Source organism: Malus sylvestris, chromosome 16 (genome assembly GCF_916048215.2).
Source record: "Malus sylvestris chromosome 16, drMalSylv7.2, whole genome shotgun sequence".
Classification (NCBI taxonomy): Eukaryota; Viridiplantae; Streptophyta; class Magnoliopsida; order Rosales; family Rosaceae; genus Malus; species Malus sylvestris.
In genome coordinates, this window is record NC_062275.1 from 5,660,136 (window position 1) to 5,679,594 (window position 19,459).

The 19,459-nt window shown below is 37.7% G+C and overlaps 4 protein-coding genes across 4 annotated transcripts; 3 read left to right on the forward strand and 1 right to left on the reverse strand.

The window, feature by feature from the left end:
- Positions 1-350: 350 nt before the first annotated feature.
- On the forward strand, positions 351-4,699 carry LOC126608539 (chaperone protein dnaJ 16-like). Its single transcript, XM_050276480.1, has 12 exons — positions 351-760; positions 1,677-1,800; positions 2,023-2,105; positions 2,207-2,318; positions 2,400-2,504; positions 2,613-2,663; positions 3,189-3,278; positions 3,399-3,507; positions 3,610-3,758; positions 3,841-3,894; positions 4,027-4,250; positions 4,341-4,699. The coding sequence occupies exons 1-11, from the start codon at positions 624-626 to the stop codon at positions 4,243-4,245; spliced, it is 1,233 nt and encodes a 410-aa protein (XP_050132437.1). The 5' UTR covers positions 351-623; the 3' UTR covers positions 4,246-4,250; positions 4,341-4,699.
- Positions 4,700-4,769: 70 nt separating this feature from the next.
- LOC126608540 (peroxidase 6-like) lies at positions 4,770-6,155 on the reverse strand. Its single transcript, XM_050276481.1, has one exon. It carries the CDS (start codon positions 5,943-5,945, stop codon positions 4,860-4,862), a length of 1,086 nt encoding a protein of 361 aa, XP_050132438.1. The 5' UTR covers positions 5,946-6,155; the 3' UTR covers positions 4,770-4,859.
- Positions 6,156-8,203: 2,048 nt separating this feature from the next.
- LOC126606629 (IAA-amino acid hydrolase ILR1-like 1) lies at positions 8,204-10,938 on the forward strand. The gene is made up of 5 exons (XM_050274010.1): positions 8,204-9,150; positions 9,399-9,524; positions 9,673-9,987; positions 10,083-10,211; positions 10,393-10,938. The coding sequence occupies exons 1-5, from the start codon at positions 8,764-8,766 to the stop codon at positions 10,780-10,782; spliced, it is 1,347 nt and encodes a 448-aa protein (XP_050129967.1). The 5' UTR covers positions 8,204-8,763; the 3' UTR covers positions 10,783-10,938.
- A 1,822-nt stretch (positions 10,939-12,760) lies between these two features.
- On the forward strand, positions 12,761-18,269 carry LOC126609037 (uncharacterized). The gene is made up of 18 exons (XM_050277056.1): positions 12,761-13,028; positions 13,096-13,336; positions 14,033-14,245; positions 14,386-14,444; positions 14,567-14,704; positions 14,828-14,902; positions 15,028-15,111; positions 15,211-15,272; positions 15,401-15,470; positions 15,850-15,925; positions 16,011-16,141; positions 16,616-16,675; positions 16,799-16,873; positions 16,963-17,067; positions 17,175-17,270; positions 17,358-17,438; positions 17,514-17,615; positions 17,706-18,269. Exons 1-18 carry the CDS (start codon positions 12,987-12,989, stop codon positions 17,772-17,774), a joined length of 1,779 nt encoding a protein of 592 aa, XP_050133013.1. The 5' UTR covers positions 12,761-12,986; the 3' UTR covers positions 17,775-18,269.
- Positions 18,270-19,459: the final 1,190 nt, after the last annotated feature.

Sequence of the window (19,459 nt, forward strand, 5' to 3'; positions counted from 1 at the left end):
ATCCTTTAATTAGACAAATTTCTCCACAAAATGAATTTTATTATTGCGATGTTCAAGTCAATAAATAATAATACGCGTTTTAACTTTTTTACACGACAATGTATTATTTACTTAAAACATCACCAAAATGAAATTTTGTTGCAGGAAACTCCTTTTCCCGCTTAATTGGAGTAAATCTCAAATTTAATTAAGTAGATTCAAACTTAATTGTGATTTATTTAGTAGACTACGTTAGAAAGGAAGGATAAAAAAACATGCGTCTTTTGTATAACACCACACGCGCCGATCGCGTGCAAACCGTGCGTATTACGCACCCCGGCGTACATTATCAGGAATCCCCTCCTTTTCAAATTTTCTCAGGAGTTACCATCACTCTTGTCTCACTCTCTCTCTGTCTCTCTCTCTCTCACTCTCTCTCCTCCAAGGCTCCAGCTTGGATGTGCATGGAGTCTCTCTGCCTCCTGGTTTTCTGATGCTCCAGTGCTGTGGGACAGCTGATTCGGCTCCTCCACTTCTTTGAAATGAGGGAAATTTTCACTCCGGAATCGTGAAATCGGCGTTTCGGAGGTAATCGAGAGGCAATTTCTAGGGTTTTGTGAAGAAATCGGCCCTCAATTTTGAATATGCCTGGCAGCCGATCGAAATCGGAGAAACAGGAAGCTGAGAAGCAGCTCCGGCGAGACGCTTATGAGGTCCTCGGCGTCAGTAGGAACTCCACGGACCAGGAAATCAAAAGTGCTTACCGGAAACTGGCTCTCAAGTATGTTCATCTTCCGTTTTATCCCTATTCTTTTATTTTTTATTTTTATAAGCTTTTGAGTTCCGAGGCACTGTTGGACTTTGTTTATTTCTTCTTCGATGAGTTCGAGCTTATGGCTTCTGTGATTTTTGAAGTTAATTTGTATTTAATTTGTAGCTGATGTAATTGAGAATACTATCAGTTGCGAAATTGGGTGCACGGATTCTTGTTTCTAATTAGATTGTAATAAATGCTGGTAAATCCAAAGTCAAACGCAACTTAGATGCAAACAAAGACGACGGCATGAAATTTAGGAATAAGGGTTAAGAATTTTGTAGAATTAGTATTAGCTGGAAGTAGTGGTTCCCGGTTTGTTGACCATTGCTTGTGTGGAGCATCTGCAGAAGAGAGAGAGAGAGAGAGAGAGTAGATTGGGTGAAGGATTAGGTCGAAATTAAAGGTTTCCTGATAGTTGCATAGATTTGCTAATCACTATCTTATAAGCTATGCTATTCCGCATCGTGGGCAGCTGCGTTGCAACACTTCTTTTGCGTAGTCATGTGAGTCTCGGATTTCTGTGGTGAAATCTTCTTGTAGGCTTGTGGGACAGATTCGTGCTAACATAGTATTATCTCTATATTAGATGGTTCTGACAATGGAATTCCAGATGTTTAGGTGTTGGATTTACAGTAGAAAGATTGAAGTTTCCAAGGTTTTAAATTGAATGTTCAGTTTTATCTAATGGGTTAGTTTAAGGCATCAGATTGCACTTCCTTATATGTTTTTCCTTGATAATCTTATATAATATAAAGAATTTTGAAAATGTGCTGCGCCTTGGTCCATGACTCCATGTGATCGTTTGGTGGCTTGAATGGGTTCAAATCTTACAGAGTAAAAGAGAGAAAAATTGTTGATAATGCTACAATGTATCATTCAGGTACCATCCGGACAAAAATGCTAATGACCCTAAAGCAGCTGATATGTTCAAGGAGGTTACGGTTTCTTATAATATATTGTCTGATCCAGACAAACGACGTCAGTATGACACAGCCGGCTTTCAGGTGAGATATTTTTGGGGTGCTTATTATTGTGAACTATTGAAGATTCAGTCACCTTTGTTTTGATCAGAGGCAAATTATTTGTCCCACACTTTAGGGCTGTCGAGACTGCAGTCGCTCCCTCTGTTGATGCATGCATTTAACTTGGATTATGTCGATGCATTTTATCCTTTTGGTTAACATGAATATTTTTTGCTGAACATGATTCCTTTGTTTGTTGTCTAGGCTGTTGAAACAGAAAGCCACGACTTGGAGCTAGATCTTTCAAGTTTGGGTGCTGTAAATACCATGTTTGCTGCCCTTTTCAGGTTTGGTTGGTTTATTTGCTCTTTTTGTTCTTCAGAATTTTCTTCCCTTCTCTGAACTTATGAAAGAATTCCTGATGATGTAACACTGTTTTACACATTAGTAAACTTGGAGTGCCGATAAAGACCACCGTATCAGCTACTGTCTTGGAGGAGGCACTACATGGGATGGTCACTATCCTTCCACTTCCATTGGGGCAGTCTATAACGAAAAAGGTAAGTTATCCATTTTTGGCCTGGTTTATTATTTTAATTATAGTGTTCTATTTATTCACTCATTTTTCTGTCTTTTAACAGGTTGAAAAGCAATGTGCTCACTTCTATTCTGTTACAATAACGGAAGCGGAAGCAAAAGCTGGATTTGTGTGCCAAGTGCAATCGTCTGACAAAAGCAAGTTCAAGGTTAAATCTTAGATCTCTTCATACACGTGTCACCTGGAAAGTAACTATTCGATTATCTTCTGCTCTTTTAACTTGTCAAGTTTTGTGGATGGAATTTTATTTTTGCAGCTATTGTATTTTGATCAGGAGGAGACTGGTGGATTGAGCCTTTGCCTACAGGTGCCAAGATTTTTCATCTTTAATTTTGTTGGGTTATGGATCATTAGTGTAGCCCGGCACCACAATAAACTCCTTCATATGACTGTGAACTATAAATATAGAGCTGGGTGGCAAATAGGATAAATTGAAGAGTGGGACGATTTTTATCTTATAAGAACATGCTCTTTCTTTCAGTCAAAGTCATGTAAAATCAAGGGTCACATGTTAATATCATCTTCTTTCCGAATTGATCTTTCCTTGGGGTTGGAGGCATGGAAGGAAGAATGAAAATGGGGCTACAGTGCTAGTATTTTCAATTACTAACTGATATATGCGTAAGAATTACGGTTTCATATCAGCTGCAATATAATGATTGGGATCTTTTGGCGATGCTTCTTATAAATAAATTGTTCTGGCCACTGTTATTTTCATTCTAGAAAAAACTGTCCTAACTACCTACCTTTCATGTCTGTAATGTTGGCGGGGGCATATGCTTGTTTTACCATGTTTGTCTTAGTTGCTCATTTGTATTTACTTCTGGTGCAGGAGGACAGTGCAAAAACTGGAAAGGTTACATCTGCTGGGATGTATTTTCTTGGTTTCCCTGTATATCGGTTGGACCCAACATCGAACTCGGTGAGCTTTTGGAAATCGTAATAATTAATTCTACCTTTGAATTCCATGTTTTTAGTTTTTGTTTCAGGTTTTTTATCCTAATTGTTCTTATTATGGTTTCTATAAATCTTTTGGCTCTAGATGGCTAGTGCAAAGGATCCTGATGCTGCATTCTTTAAAAAGCTGGATGGGTTTCAGCCATGTGAATTAACCGAACTGAAAGCAGGCACCCATGTGTTTGCTGTTTATGGTTTGTAACTTTTGTCTATGTTGAGTTTACTATGTTTATTAGTTGTACCGTACTCTGCTAAACCTCACTACCACCTCGGTTTCGTGGCAAATTTGATTCTAGGTGACAATTTTTTCAAAAGTGCAAGCTACACGATAGAAGTTCTTTCTTGTGGACCTTTTGCAGAAGAAAAGGAAAGTTTAAGGGCAGTGGAAGCTCAAATACTATCAAAAAGAGTGGAGTTATCGAAATTTGAAACTGAGTACAAAGAGGTATGTACATGACATAAGCACTGCATATACCCTTTGTAATTGTAAATACCTTTACCTTACTTTTCACTTGGCTTGTTGACAGGTTCTGGCACAATTCACGGAGATGACCTCCAGATACACACAAGAAATGCAAGAGGTAACGCTCTTTATACCTTTTTAAACAAACTTCATTTGAATGCTTAAGCATATTGATAATTTTGAACTACACTAAGTTTCTGCTGTTTTCATTTCGTTTTCTTTTTCCCTACCATGTTGGGTTTCTCCTCAGATTGACGAGCTTCTCAAGCAGAGGAATAAAATTCATGCCTCGTATACTATTGCTCCTCCAATGAAGCGTAGTTCAAGTAGGAGTAGAAATAAGGGTCAGCCTAAGGAGGTCAAAGAGGATGGTCAAGTGAGAGATAAGAAACCTTCGTTTAGAGATAGATCTAAGAAGAAAAAATGGTTCAACCTTCGCTTAAAGGTTGACAAAAGAAAACCTTGCTGACCAGGGTGAGTGTCATATCTTCTTCTATTAGCTTTGCAGCGTTCAATGTCAACGATATCTTGATTTTACTTCAAGAGAATCTCCTTATGCTACAGGAAGTCAATCAGGCACTCTCTTTCCAGTTTTTGGCATCCATTGAAGCAAAGTACAAGTTGACCAGAATCACGTTCAACAACTGCATAAGCGGATATGATTTGGCTCCATTAAATCAATCAGCCTGTTCTTTTTGCATCGGCATTGTCATCAAATCACACATGTAAATTGGCACAATTTGTTCGATGAACTCTTTCCGTGGGTACCAGTCATTTTGGATTAAGGAATGAAAAATTATGGCAGGATTGTATTTGCTCCTGCACAAGCTCCCAACTGTTCTTTGCCAAGTTTCTCTTGTTGTAACTGGCGATTTCGCCTACTAAACAGACATTATATTAGAAGCAGTTCCTTTTTTTGTTTATGAATTTGTAAGTTTGTAATTTCATAACTGCGCATAATTGCTTACAAAATTCGCAGCTACATGTCTGGGAGATGCAACATTTTCGTATTTCTAAACTTTACAAACAAATGAAAAAAATGCAAATTATATCGATTACAAGCTGACAACAGGTGAGCTCGAATTAAGCTGAGGAATTTTTTTTCTTCTTGTTCAAGTCTTGAGGTTTGTTGTTCGAGTCTTGGGGTTTGTTGTTCGAGTCTTGAGGTTGTTGAAGGTTGTTGAAGGCGTCGCATCGGCGTCGGACCTCCCCATGCTTCCCTGTCTTCACTTTCATCAAGCTGACCCTCTGTATGGCCTGGCCGAAATCCTCGAAAAACTTTGCCTGGTCGGCGGCGTAGAGATCCACAAACGGCTTCGTCCGCGGATCCGTCACTAGGGCGTTGTCTGTCGCCAGTAACCCTAGACCCCTTTGCAAGTTTTGGAAATACAAGTTGTCGAACTTCCCCGGGGTCATGACGTCGTTGAACGCCGACATCCCGGGGTTGGTAGTGTAATTGGCGCAGAGCTTCCTCAGACCCTCCGCGTAGTTGCGATTGAGGGCGGGGTCGGTCTCCGCTGTCGTGCTGAAATTGAAGAGGCGTTTGGCAAACTCGTTGCAGTGGGAGAAACCGATAGTGTGGGCCCCGCTTAGGGCGACGAGGTCCTGGACGGAGAGATTGATGGAGGAGAAGAGGTTGATGATCTCGGAGATGGTCATGTTGGTCCTGGCGTAGTGGCCCTCCACACGATCGGCCCGGGAGATTAGACCGTCTTTGCGGCCGAAACGGAGGGTGTAGTGGGGTCCACCGACCATGTTGACAAGATTGCGTGCGGCGGCGGAGAGGATGTCGGCGCAGGAGACGACCCCGGGGCACTGGAGCTCGAGGGCGGTCTTGATGCGGGTGACGACGTCGAAGCCATCCCCGGGGATGGCGACGTTGATGTCGGCGTCCCTCTCCGCCTTGTTGAAGGAGTTGGAAGCGATGAGGAGGGAGGCGTCGCAGCCTTCGAGGACGCAGTCGTGGAAGAAGAGGCGAAGGACGGCAGCGGCGGTAGTGGGAGTGGCTATTTGCTTTTCGGTGACGATGCGGTGGACGATTTCGTTGAATTTTGGGCATGTTTTATCGTAGTAGTTTTCGGTGAGCTGGGCACGGGATGCTGTCGCGGCGGGAAAGGGTAATACTAGGGTTAGAAGGGTGATCAAAAGGGAATGGGAATAGAATGCCATGGTTCATTAGTGAGAGGAATGTTGGAGATGGAGAGGTGCAGGAATCGATGGGGGAATGTGTGTTGTGTTTCCTTCTTGTGATTGTGCAGGGTGGGGAATGAAGGGTGGGGAGAAGAAGATAGAAGAGAGAAAGTTGCGGATTGTTTTTTGTGGAAGAGAGGACTTACAGGGGAGGGGAAGGGAGGGCTGTGCATGCATGCGGCTGACTCTTGGGTTGGACTCGTGCAAGTCCAAAATGCTGGGGGACATGATTTTCTACTCCCTCTATTTTCGCAATAAGTCCCCATTTTTGGTGCACCATTATAGGTCTAGGCGCAAGAACCTGCTTGACAAAGCAGAATTGTTATTTGTACTACGTTTACTCTTCAACTTTTCGATAAAATAAAGGTAAATTTATGTTTTGAATATAATAATTTGTACCATGTTAACTTAATGATAATATTAATGTTGAGATATATCGTATAATTTACAACATAAATTCTTTGTACATGAGAATGTCATGTTTTTAAGAAAGAGTCTGGAAAAAACTTATAAGTTTTGAGACGATTTAAAAATCCTAGATTAGAAACCTAAGTTTTAAGTGATGATTTTACACCTTAAAAGAACCCACTATGTCAAAAACTGATTAAAAGTTAAAGAAAATTTGAGTAAAAGTGATTGAATGACGTATTGCACAAGTGATTAAGAGCATCAACTCGTACACTCAATATAATAGGATCAAATCTCAAGCTCTTCCAATGCCAAGATGAATGCTTTTAGATGTATTTCATTATCTCTCTACTAAATGTAAGAGTTCCAATCATATGTGGATCTCTGACAAATAAAGTTAGTTGGATCTCACCTCTATTGAAAAAAAGCGATAACAGACATCATCAGTGGAGATATATAATATAGTTTATAGAACTTAAATATATATGTTGATTAAAGTTCTTTTTAATAAGTTGGAATCGCAGGATCCTATCAAGATCTTAACAGATATATAAACAGATATGATTGGAGGATCATTGGGAACCTCACAAAAAGGAATCGGCGAGGATTCTCCTGGTATAATCGTCGGACATGTATTTTGTGATAGAATTAAAAAATTGTTGAAACTAAATACAATTGTGATGGTAAGGTGAATGATGTGACTTCCTACTATGGATCATATTCGTCTCATGCAAATTGACAAAAGGTCCAACTTAAGACTTGACAATTAGCTCATGTGATGATGTATGCATTGGAAACTAACGCACGTTTTTTTATGTTTGAAAACAAAAACATGGCTAATTACATATATTCTTCCAGGTAAATAAGACTTGACAATTAGCTCATGTGATGATGTATGCATTGGAAACTAACGCACGTTTTTTTATGTTTGAAAACAAAAACATGGCTAATTACATATATTCTTCCAGGTAAATAAGGGGTTCAGTGCGATTTTTCCAATCCATATAATTCACGTTTCTTAATTACTTTTTAGTAAACATTTGTTATATGGTATCGATCTTCCACACCTCTAGGGGTGGAATTAGAATGTTCAAATAATAGGATAATGATGTCGATCAAAAAAATTTCAATGGACTATTTCGTTGAACACTTGATGAGAACATGTAAATTCTTGTCAACATATGTCAACAACTACAATAATATGTAGAGGGTTGTCCATGGTGGCTACAAGAACTGTAAAAAAATGTTGAAAATTGCTAAAACTTGTCAACTGAGGCATTTCATTGAGCATTTGATGCAGAATGATGATAAAAAATAAATAAATAGAAGAAGTAAGAGGAGGTTGTAACTGATTTTGCCCTGTTTATAGGATCAAGTATGATACACACATAAATATACAAAGGTTTTTGAAGTAGTTGGATTCATGGGCAACCAACGATCCAATGTTAGCTTAACCACTGCACATGTTATTCCACATGCTATAATATAATTGACGGTAAATGATCTATGTATTCAATTTCTAAATATATATTCATATCTTAATTTGAATGAAACAATAACACTTCAAACGCACTTGAAAAATTATCTTATATTTGAGAAGTCCACGAATCGAAATTTCAACACGTGACCTATTTTCCGCACTAGCTAGCTGTTGTTCTTGCGACTACCCACCCCAGGCATCACGTGACCTATTTTCCACACTAGCTAGTGACCTATTTTCCACACTAGCTAGCTGTTGTTCTTGCGACTACCAACCCCAGGCATCACTCAAAATAAACAAACAAACAATTCCTCAGCCGATCGATCGAGGATAAAGTCAGAAAAAGAAAAAAATGAAATTACTGAATAAAATCCATGCTTACATAATATTTGATATGCATATTGCCTGCCATGCCATTGTTGGAAAACAGAAACGAGAAAAATATTTTATGATTTGAGTAAAATTAGGAATTTTGTTTTATTTTCCAGATTTCCTTCTGAAATTCAGATTTTTGTTGTTGTGCGGATTTAGATTTATTTCGTAATATTAATTCCACTTAGATTCTAGGTTATCGTTTGAATTTATTTCTTATTATTGTTCTTTTATTTTGTTATATATTCTTCCGAGATGAAGAAGAATAAAGTGCGATAGAGGTTGTGAAAGAAGTCTAAAATTTACACTAAAACCTTCTTTTTTTTTTTTCAGAAGCTGTAGAACTTTTGATTTTCCCCAACGAAAAGAGTATTTCTTTTGACATTTTTATTAATTTCAAAGCTGAAAAGTCTTCCAAATCATTGTAGCATTTTTATTTTTAATTTGTGTGTGTATCTATATATACTCACACACACACACAATTGAATATACCAAGCAAAGCTACTTGCACATTATTCCATCTGCAATTTGTGCAACATGGACTTTCTTCTTCTGCAACTTTTGTTCCTAATAATCTCCCTTGCCATGCCCTTGTGCTTTTCTCTGAAACTCCAAATTAACCCTACCGATCATCTCAACTTATCCACCACATATCAGACTTATTCAGTGAAACACCAAATAGTTAGGCTGGCCAACGAACCCAGCACAGTGAATTGGATGAAAAACGTGAGAAGGGAAATGCATGAAAACCCAGAACTTTCATATGAAGAAATCGAAACAAGTGCACTCATTCGCCGCGAGCTTGATAAACTCGGTGTTGCTTATAAATGGCCTGTGGCTAAAACTGGTGTTGTTGCCACGATTGGGTCTGGCTCTCCTCCATTTGTTGCTCTAAGAGCTGATATGGATGCTTTGCCTATTCAGGTTAATTAATTATCTCACTATATTTAATTTAATTTATTTTGTTTAACCTTCTTTTCTCAAAGGTAATTTAAATTGTTGGGTTCTGTCAGTTTTGATCAGGTTGATATATATTCTGTTGCTACTTTATTCCTTTCACTGGCTTTTAAATTTTAATGTTTTCGACAAGTGATTAAAAGTGGAATGTTGAAAAAAGATGCTTTTGAAAAAGCACTGTCATGTTGACAGTACTTCCCTGAATATGAGTATAGGAAATGGTGGACTGGGAGAACAAGAGCAAAGTGGAGGGAAAAATGCATGCTTGCGGCCACGACGGCCACGTCGCCATGCTTCTTGGCGCTGCAAAAGTACTAGAACAACTGCAAGACACATTACAGGTGATGTGAAATATTCAGTTAATGAAAAACTCACTAATTTGTTGATATATATAGGCACGCTCGAACGCTAACTATTAATGTGTCGCTAACCACTCGTTTGGTCCACTTTGTAATTTTGTCATATTTTGAATCTATCGGACCCTTGCAGGGAACCGTTGTACTTATATTTCAACCGGCTGAAGAACGTGGTGCAGGCGCAAAGGACATGATTGAAGAAGGGGTGCTTGATAATGTGGAGGCAGTTTTTGGGATGCACGTAGCGCCTATATATCCGACTGGCGTTGTTGCATTGAGGCCTGGAGAATTTCTAGCCGGTTGTGGGAGCTTCAAAGCGAAAATTCACGGGAAAGGGGGTCATGCAGCAATTCCTCAGCAATCCATTGATCCGATTTTGGCAGCATCAACATCTGTAATTAGTTTGCAGAACATCATCTCGAGAGAAACAGACCCTCTAGATTCCCAGGTATGTATATATTTTTTTCTGCAATTTCGTCTGTGATTATTTCGAAGAAAATGCAGGATTGTGCTTGAACAATGCAATGTTGAACATTAATGCAGGTGGTTTCTGTTGCTGTGATTAAAGTGGGGACTTCCTTCAATGTCATCCCGCAGTCAGCTACAATTTCTGGTACGTTTAGAGCTTTTAGCAAGAAGAACCTCAATGGACTCATGAAAAGAATCGAAGAGGTAATACACCAACAACGTGGGAGTAGGCACATATCGAACTGGTTACAAAATTTTAATCAAAAACAAAATTGCATATGAACGCTAAACCCTGATTTATGCAACTTATTGTTTGTTTAGTAAATTGTAACCGCGTCTAGCTAAGCGTAAACATACAACTGAAATTCTTCTTGCTGACGTACAGGTTGTAAAAGGGCAGGCAGCCGTGCACCGGTGCTCCGCTGAGGTCGAATTCTTTGGGAAGGAACATCCTACCATCCTTCCTACTGTAAACGACGAGAGAATTTATGAACAAGTAAGGCGAATCTCGAGCGAAATAGTAGGAGAAGAAAACATAAAATTAGCTCATACCTTCATGGGGAGTGAGGATTTTGCTTTTTACTTAGACAAGGTGCCTGGATTCATGCTGTTTTTAGGCGCAAGAAATGAGAAGATAGGAGCCATACATGCACCGCACAGTCCTCACTACATCCTCGATGAGGATGTGCTTCCCATTGGGGCTGCCATACATGCAGCTTTTGCCCATTCTTTTCTATCAGATTCAACTGGGAAGTTGCACCTTCATAATTTATGAAAGTCCATCTTCTTATTATATGTTCATTTGGTGTGATCCTTAAAAGTTATCAAAAATATCGATTCATCCAGAGTATCTTCTGTCTTGAAATGATGTATAAGATGTTGTGATTTATAACTTAAAGGATCAATGAATTGATCGCAGAGTTCACTTGGATTTACTTGATAACCAAGTATGACAATTAAATTTGCAGTTGTTCCGTTCAACACATTACGATTCGATTGATTTGTACATGTTTTCAATTTATATGTTTGCATAGGATAAGTTGAATCGGTATTGGGGTTGGCAAAATTTCAAAATGTATTTAACACCGCATTACATGAATATAATAAAACACGACGCGTTGTTAGGTTTAATCACGTCCGTCAGATGGTAATAAGATGTGATACTGCACACACTATTGCCAAGCCCTTTTGTTAAAACCCCATTCCCATTATTGGGAAAATTTCAAACTGCAACTAACACTGCATTACATGAATATGGTAAACACGACATGTTGTTAGGTTTGATTACATCCAACACACACTATTGCTGAGCCATTTTGTTAAAACGTCATACCCATTAATCTCATTGGTGGCGAAATGTTGGTTTGGAAGTATTTTTAAAATGATTGAAATTGCTTTTAGAGAAAATAATTTTGGGTTCCAAAATCACTTAAAGTGCTTCATGAGAAGCACCAGTTATGTGCTTTTTGTAGAAAACACTTTAAGTGCTTTTTTATAATTCATTTGCACTTTTACTAAAGATTGGTTTCAAAATATTTTCATCAAAAGCGTTTCAACCATTTTGAAAGCATTTCCAACCGAGCCCTAAAATGGAGAGAACTTCAGTAAGTTAACACATTTCAGATTTTATTATTTCATAAGCCATTTTTGATAGAACGACGGCTTGCCTAGCAGAAAGATATTGACCTTTTTGGTTTTGGCTTACTACAAGAGAGTACATATATCGAAGATGAAGGGCTGAGATTGGTCGGGCGTTTCTATGAGTTCGTTAATCGTTAGGGAGAAATGTACAAGGCCAAAACTGTCACCTTCCGTACTATCTAGGCTCATGGTTTTTCAATTTTATTTTGCCTGCTGCTTGATAGTTTGTCTTTTTTCGTTCTTGTTTTGTAAGTTAGAAAATAGAAGAGTAAAACTACGTATGTCAAACAATAAAATAAACAAAGCTTAGTGTTAGTCTGAGTTATTTTTCAGCTTGACGGTAACACCACTAATTATTTCTTTTGTTTAGAGTTAGTTTGAAATAATTTATATAGAAAATATTTCTGCTCATAAGTGTTTTGGTTTTTTCTAAAACGCTGAAATTTTTAGTAAAACCCAAGTGCTTATGGAAAATCATTTGGAAGTGACCAAAATAGCAATATTTTTTTTTTCTGAACGCCATCAAAAGCACTTATAACTAAATGCTTTTAGACATGTTAAAACAGTCTTAAATATGGCATTAGATCATTGAATGGATCGATTGGTTTGTTTCAGTCATGCTAGTAATCGAATGCCCAATGAAAATAACCCAAACCGTATTATCTTATACAGTGTACAATCTAATTATTTATGGATCGTCAAAGCATATTATCAAATATGTCATCGATAGTAGTAGCCAATAAACTGTACACATCATAAATAAATTATCGACATCTAAAATAATTAAGAGCTTGTTTGGATGCACTTTTAAAATGACTGAAAGTACTTTTAGAGAAAATGTTTTTGAATTCCAAAACCACTTAAAGTGCTTTATACAAGAAACACCAGTTATTTGTTTATTCCAGGAAGCACTTTAAGCGCTTTTCCAGAATTTACTTGTATTTTACCAAATATTAGTTCTAAAAATATTTTCACCAAAAATACTTTTAATTATTTTAAAAGCACATCCAAACGAGATTTAATAAAGACGTCCGGCACAAAAAATTTCTCAAGTATGCTTTAGAGAAATCGCAAAGGCCGAATTCTAGACTGTTCGTTTTGGGCCTGAAAGGCAAAAGGTCCAACAAAATTCAAGAGCCGAAGCAATCGTTTTGGGAAGTGAATTGGTAGTTGATAGAGAGTGGTCGTCGTCTGCTCGCTCGTTTGTTCGATAACAATCTACAGAGTCCCCGCCGCTGCTTCGCCCTCTGCAACAACAACAAAACCTCCATAGCCTTATCCGTTCATTCCAACAACCCTATCTCTATGCCCTTCTAACTTCCAGCTCGCTCTCACCATATGGGCTCCACTTCCGCCATCTCTCTCTGCTCTCATCCCAAGGTACTCTCTCTCTCTCTCTCTCTCTCTCTCTCTTACTTGAATATTAAAACTCCTATTCGGTTCTCAGATTTTACTGCGGCCCCAAAGGTCTGGGAGTGCTTTTCTGGGCTATCGTGGGCAGGGCGTGGTTTTACCTGCTATCCCACCGCGAAGGAGGAGATGCTTGGCGGTAAAAGCCGCTTCTAGGCCATCCGGTGCTCGAAGAGTGTACAGAGAATCGCAGAGCGGCGGCTCATTGTCTGTTGCTCCTGTCAAGCAGCTTGCTTCCTTCGTTGTTCCCGCCGCCTCCTTCTTGGCCGTCACTTTTGGTACTGCTTTTGCTTTCAATTCCTTTTTGTTTTACCGTCTCTTAGGCAAAAATTTAACTTGGTTGAATGTTGGATAGAAATTAGAAAACTTTAACATGGTTAAAATGTGGTAGAAATTAGAAAACTTTAATTTGGTTGAATGTTGGGTAGAAATTGGAAAACTTTAACATGGTTAAAATGTGGTAGAAATTGGAAAACTTTAATTGGTTGAATGTTGGATAGAAATTAGAAAACTTTAACATGGTTAAAATGTGGTAGAAATTGGAAAACTTTAATTTGGTTGAATGTTGGATAGAAATTAGAAAACTTTAACATGGTTAAAATGTGGGGTAGAAATTGGAAAACTTTAATTTGGTTGAATGTTGGGTAGAAATTTGAAAACTTTAACTTGGTTAAAATGTGGAGCAGAAATTGGAAAAATTTAATTTGGTTAAATGTTGGATAGAAATTTGAAAACTTTAACTTGGTTGAAAATTTGAAATGTCGGATAGAAATTAAAAAGTTGATGCATTTACTTTTAATTATTAGCAAATTTCAACTGGAAAATAGCTTTGCTTGAAGTTTTTGTCTTAATGAATAGAAACCTTTATGTGCTTGTGATAATTAAAGTCTTTTTTGGGTCTGGCATTGTTGTTTAGTGATTATATTTGCCTTGTCGCTCAAATTGGTGCACTAATTTATGTTTTCAGCTGACAGTTTTGTGGAAATTGGTGGAGAAAATTCTTGTTCCAAAGCGTCAGAGGACTTCATCGGTAGAGAGCAATACGCCTGCACAAGGGATGAAATGGTCTTTTGCCGCCGGTACGAATCTGTTATCGGGTCTGGGGGCAAAGATTGAAAGAGAGTCAAAGCTGAAGCTCAATGACTTTGCCAAGGAACTTAGGTCATTCAGAAGTGTTGACCTGTCAGGTAGTTGCTTAGTACTCATGAATGTAGTTTCTCTATCTTTGCAGGCATTTTGGAAAACACTAGCTATCTAAAAGTTCTAATATAGTTACAAACTAAATGTAATAACTCATGCCTATTCTGGCAACACTTTGTTTTGACAGGACGTAGCTTTGGAGATGAAGGATTGTTTTTTCTTTCAGAGAGTTTGGGTTACAATCAGGTTTGAGTTCATTAGTCAAATGCTAAAGCTCTCTGTTTTTGTTATATATAATTTTATTATCTTTTTAATTTATTAAGAAACTGTTACTGTGGACCATAATTGCGTGCTTTATTGTGTTTCAGACTGCTGAAGAAGTAAGTTTTGCTGCAAATGGAATAACTGGAACTGGAATGAAAGCCTTTGATGGTGTTCTTCAATCTAACATCATGTTAAAAACTCTTAATCTTTCCGGAAACCCTATTGGAGATGAGGGAGCTAAGGTCAGTACAAATTCCTCCAGCTAACAATTTTCGCTTCACCTCAGTCACAACTTACAAGTGTATATTCTTGTGCATTCATAAATTAGAGAGCTGATTATTTGTGTGGTGTACTACTGTTCACAGTGCCTATGTGATGTATTGGTGAATAATAATGGTATTGAAAAGCTCCAGCTAAACAGTACTGACATAGGGGATGAGGTTAGATTACTTTTTCTATCCAAGCTGGTGCCCTAATGAGTACATTCATGTGCTTGCAAAAGATGGAAGAGGAAAGGCGTGTTCATGAATGATACACTTACAATGCTGCTCACTTCACTGTGCAGGGTGCAAAGGCTATTGCTGAAATGTTGAAGAAAAATTCAAACTTACGTGTTCTCGAACTTAACAACAATATGATCGACTACTCTGTAAGGAATAGCCTCCTGATATCCTAAGATAATAGTCTTCAATGAGTTCAGTTATAGTTCACTAACTGATTCCATTTATTATTTACAAAATGGAGGTAGGGATTTACAAGTCTTGCTGGAGCTCTTGCTGAGAATAACACAATACGAAATCTACATCTGAAGTTAGTCAAGCCCCCTCTTTTTTTCTCATGTACTACAAACTTTAAGGTTTATACCATTATATGTACCGTCTGTTCAGCTTTGGCTTCTTTTAAAGAAATTCTTCTGACAACGTATTATTTGCTTGAAGTGGCAATTATGGTGGTGCCCTGGGGGTCAATGCTTTAGCTAAAGGACTTGAAGGGAACAAGTCTTTAAGGGTACCTGTCTCTTCAGTCTTCACTACCACTCTTCTTTCCTTTTTGCAGTGCGATAAAATTAAATTACTACTCTATGTTGATGATGACTCTGAATTTTGTATAAATTTTCAAGGTATCTTACGTCTCTGACTCTCTGTTAATTGGAAAACACAATAAGTCATACTGAGGAAGATATTCAGTGATAATAGTTCACAAAAATCTACTCTTACTACGCAATTTTAAAGATTGATGGAACTTTGTTTATTGTTTCCAAGAAATGCTGTTGATTATTCTTCTTTTTAGCTGCCACAATGTTTCTGCATAAAAATATATGAGCTTGCAACAGAATTGATTAAGTTTTACAAAGGGCTCTGATATTAATAGCTATGCTATATGGCAGGAACTTCATTTGCATGGAAATTCTATTGGAGATGAAGGAGTGAATGCTTTGATCTCAGGTTTATCATTACATAAAGGTTTGTATTTCACTATATTAATTGCCAATTTTTGGTCAGATTTTTTCGGTTTCTTGCAATTAATTTGATATGCATATTTTCTTAGGTAAACTTACACTTCTGGACATTGGCAACAACTCTTTTACTGCTAGAGGTGCTTTTCATGTTGGTGGATATATCAAAAAGACCAAAAACTTGTTATGGTTGAACCTTTACATGAACGATATAGGCGACGAGGTATAGTATTTTCAAGTTGTTGATCACTTCTGCTACACAATTATTTGAACTCACAATTTGTCTGGTTTCCTTTTCAATTGTTAAAATTACTCAAAAGCCAATCTAGAATGTTTGGGAATTTTGTCTATTATCGTGTACCCCAAGAAGGTATCGACTATGATGATTGAAGTCATTAAGCATGTAGTTTTTCTTTTTCAAGGTTATCAGCTTGCATTGAACCATCTACTGCTACAGCCATCACTGTTTGGATTTTCTTGCATTTGACAATCTTAAGATGGTACAGAGAACTTGACCGACCGAAAAAAAAAGAAAAGAATTAAAACTTAGTTTGAGTATTTTCCATTCTGGAACGGTACATTGTTTGTGTGACATACCAAGTAACTAATCAGTAATTCAAAGGCATGTTTAGAGTTTTATAACTTCAAAAATCCAAGTCAAGTTCCTTGCTGATGTGTAAATCCTGTTCATATTTAGGGAGCTGAAAAAATTGCAGATGCTTTGAAGCAAAACCGAACGATAACAACCATAGACATGGTGAGAAGAGCATGTGTCTTTTGTTAGCAGCATTTTTTTTTGTATATGTTTTTTTTTTATTCAAAAAAGAAAGAAGATGTCCTTAACGTGGTAGTTTAGTAAACATGGGGATCGTTCTTACAGGGGGGAAATAACATCCATGCCAAGGGAGTCACTGCAATAGCTGAAGCATTGAAAGATAATTCTGTCATTACATTCGTAAGTCCTTAATATTTGTCTTTTACCTTGTCTTTTCACTATTCATTTTATTCATGAATGTAATTTCAGACAGTTCTCTCCTTTCTCAGTTGGAACTCGGTTACAATCCCATGGGACCTGATGGGGTGAAGGCTTTATCAGAAGTTCTCAAATTTCATGGAAACATAGAAACCCTTAAGCTTGGCTGGTGCCAGGTAATTTATACTTTAGCACATTTGCTTTTCTGTTTATAGTCTAAGATCTGAGCTTTCCGTATCCTTTTAGGAGGATCGTTTAACAATGTATTATGAGTTTTTGGCAGATTGGTGCAAAGGGTGCAGAGTTCATCGCAGATATGTTAAAATATAATACCACAATACGTGTTCTGGACTTGCGGGCAAATGGACTTCGAAATGAAGTGTGTTACTGTAGATAATAAATGTCTTCCATTCGGAACTTTATGATCACTCAAATCTTATGTTAATTTATACGTTAACAAATGCAGGGTGCATCGTGCCTGGCTCGTAGCTTAAAAGTTGTTAATGAAGCTTTAACTTCATTAGATCTAGGGTTCAATGAAATTAGGGTATGTGTTGTTCTGTTTACCTTTTCACATGTTAGTGTTCTTTTGCACAACATTTGACGGCGGTTTTGTATTCAGGACGACGGGGCATTTGCAATTGCTCAAGCACTCAAGGCTAATGAAGATGTGACAATCACATCTCTGAACGTAGCCAGCAACTTCCTCACCAAATTTGGACAGGTATTCCTCTTGGCGTCTAAGGTCTTCGAGTTTCACCATTTGTTGCCATTTTGTTTCCGCTATATAATGGTGTTTTGGATCATGCTGCAGAGTGCTTTGACAGATGCAAGAGACCATGTATATGAGATGAGTGAAAAGGAAATCAACATTTTTTTCTAGAGGGCTTTCCTTAAGCTCGAAACAACACCGTTCTCGTGGTTCATTCTTTCCCCAGGAAGCATTGGCAAGAACTCCGAAGTCCAAGCTCTTGGTTGAAGTTTTTGAGTTCTTATCAACTTCAGCTTACCGGGAACAATTAGAAATTTTGACGTTGAGAGATCTTAGTTAGCTCTTCAGAGATATAGGCATTGTTTGTTCTTAAAGGTTTTCATTTTTGTTTCTTTGAATTTTGGTGGGTGGAACCGAGGTGGGAGGTGTTGTTCATCCCTAAAGAGTTAAAATGATTCTAAAAGCTTGTATCTGTCAAATGTACTGTTAAATATTCAGACAAGCTCAGTAATGATCTTAGTGTCAAAGATGGTTATTCAAAGGATGGGTAGGAGTCCTTACTTAAAATTGTTCGTTATCGATTCAAGAAATTTTGTGTTTGTGATTAAAACAGTTCATATTATAAATTACTCAATAAAGATCACTTCTGCAAAAAATCAATTAAAATTAAGGTTGTCTATTCATCAAAATGTATAAAAACAGATGAATGAAATCAGATGAACTGTTTGTATATTTGTTATAATAGATTGATTAAACGATTTTAGTTTTGAACGGTTTTTGTAAGATCTCACATCGACCAATGGACATGATGTGATGTGCCTTATATGTACATGCTCTTCTTCCTATAGTACGAGGTCTTTTGGGAATTTATTGGCTTCGGGTTCCATAGGAACTTCGAAGTTAAGCGAGTTCGGGCGAGAGCATTCCCAGGATGGATGACCCACTGAGAAGTTCTCGTCTGAGTTCTCAAAAACAAAACCGTAAGGGAGTGGTTAGAGCCCAAAGCGGACAATATTGTGCTACAGCGGAGCCGAGACTAGGATGTGACCGTTTTGATCACAAGTACAAAACTCTAAGATTCAAACATTAAGAATTTTGAAGAAGAGTACTTACTCATTCTTGAGTAGTCAAACATTATTCATAGAAAAATATTTAGCTTCTCACCACATCAATTCATTCGTCGAAGTTTGTAGATCTTAGTTTGACACGAGTGTATAATTTTTTTTTTGAACTTTTCTTCGTTTTCAATGTAATCGTCATAACTTGTTGACAGTGTACCGAACCCATGAAAGTTATCCCCCACCATCAATATCATCTTACTGCATGTAAGCGGTGAACAGGTTTCGTGGCTATCTTTGGAGACAACATTCATGTCGTGGCATCTGGACCTGGTTTTTATAACACTACCATGGAGTCATGGACCATAGAAACCAATGTGTCACCGCCTACCTTTTACTACCTTTTACTTGAGCTTACTCTGCAGCCTCTCCTTCCCCTTGGAAATATAAGACTTGGACGACGCACCGGTTCAGTTCCCGTGCCAACCCACGACCCACATTATTTTATGAAAATGACTTGTAGGAAATGATTTACGGTCACTTTGCCGTTCCGTTTTTAATAAAACAAGGGATGTGCTATCCACATATCTTATTTTACTTCTCACACACCTCTTGATAATTTATGTCTGTTGATCTTCTTCAATTCATCGGATCCAATGACTGAAAATTAAAAAGATGTGTGAGAAGTAAAATGGAGTATGTGGATATCACATCCCTAAAACAATAACACGTATAAATTTTCTAAAACATAACATAACATTGAACTATTAAAATAAAATGTTACCTGGTAATGAATTG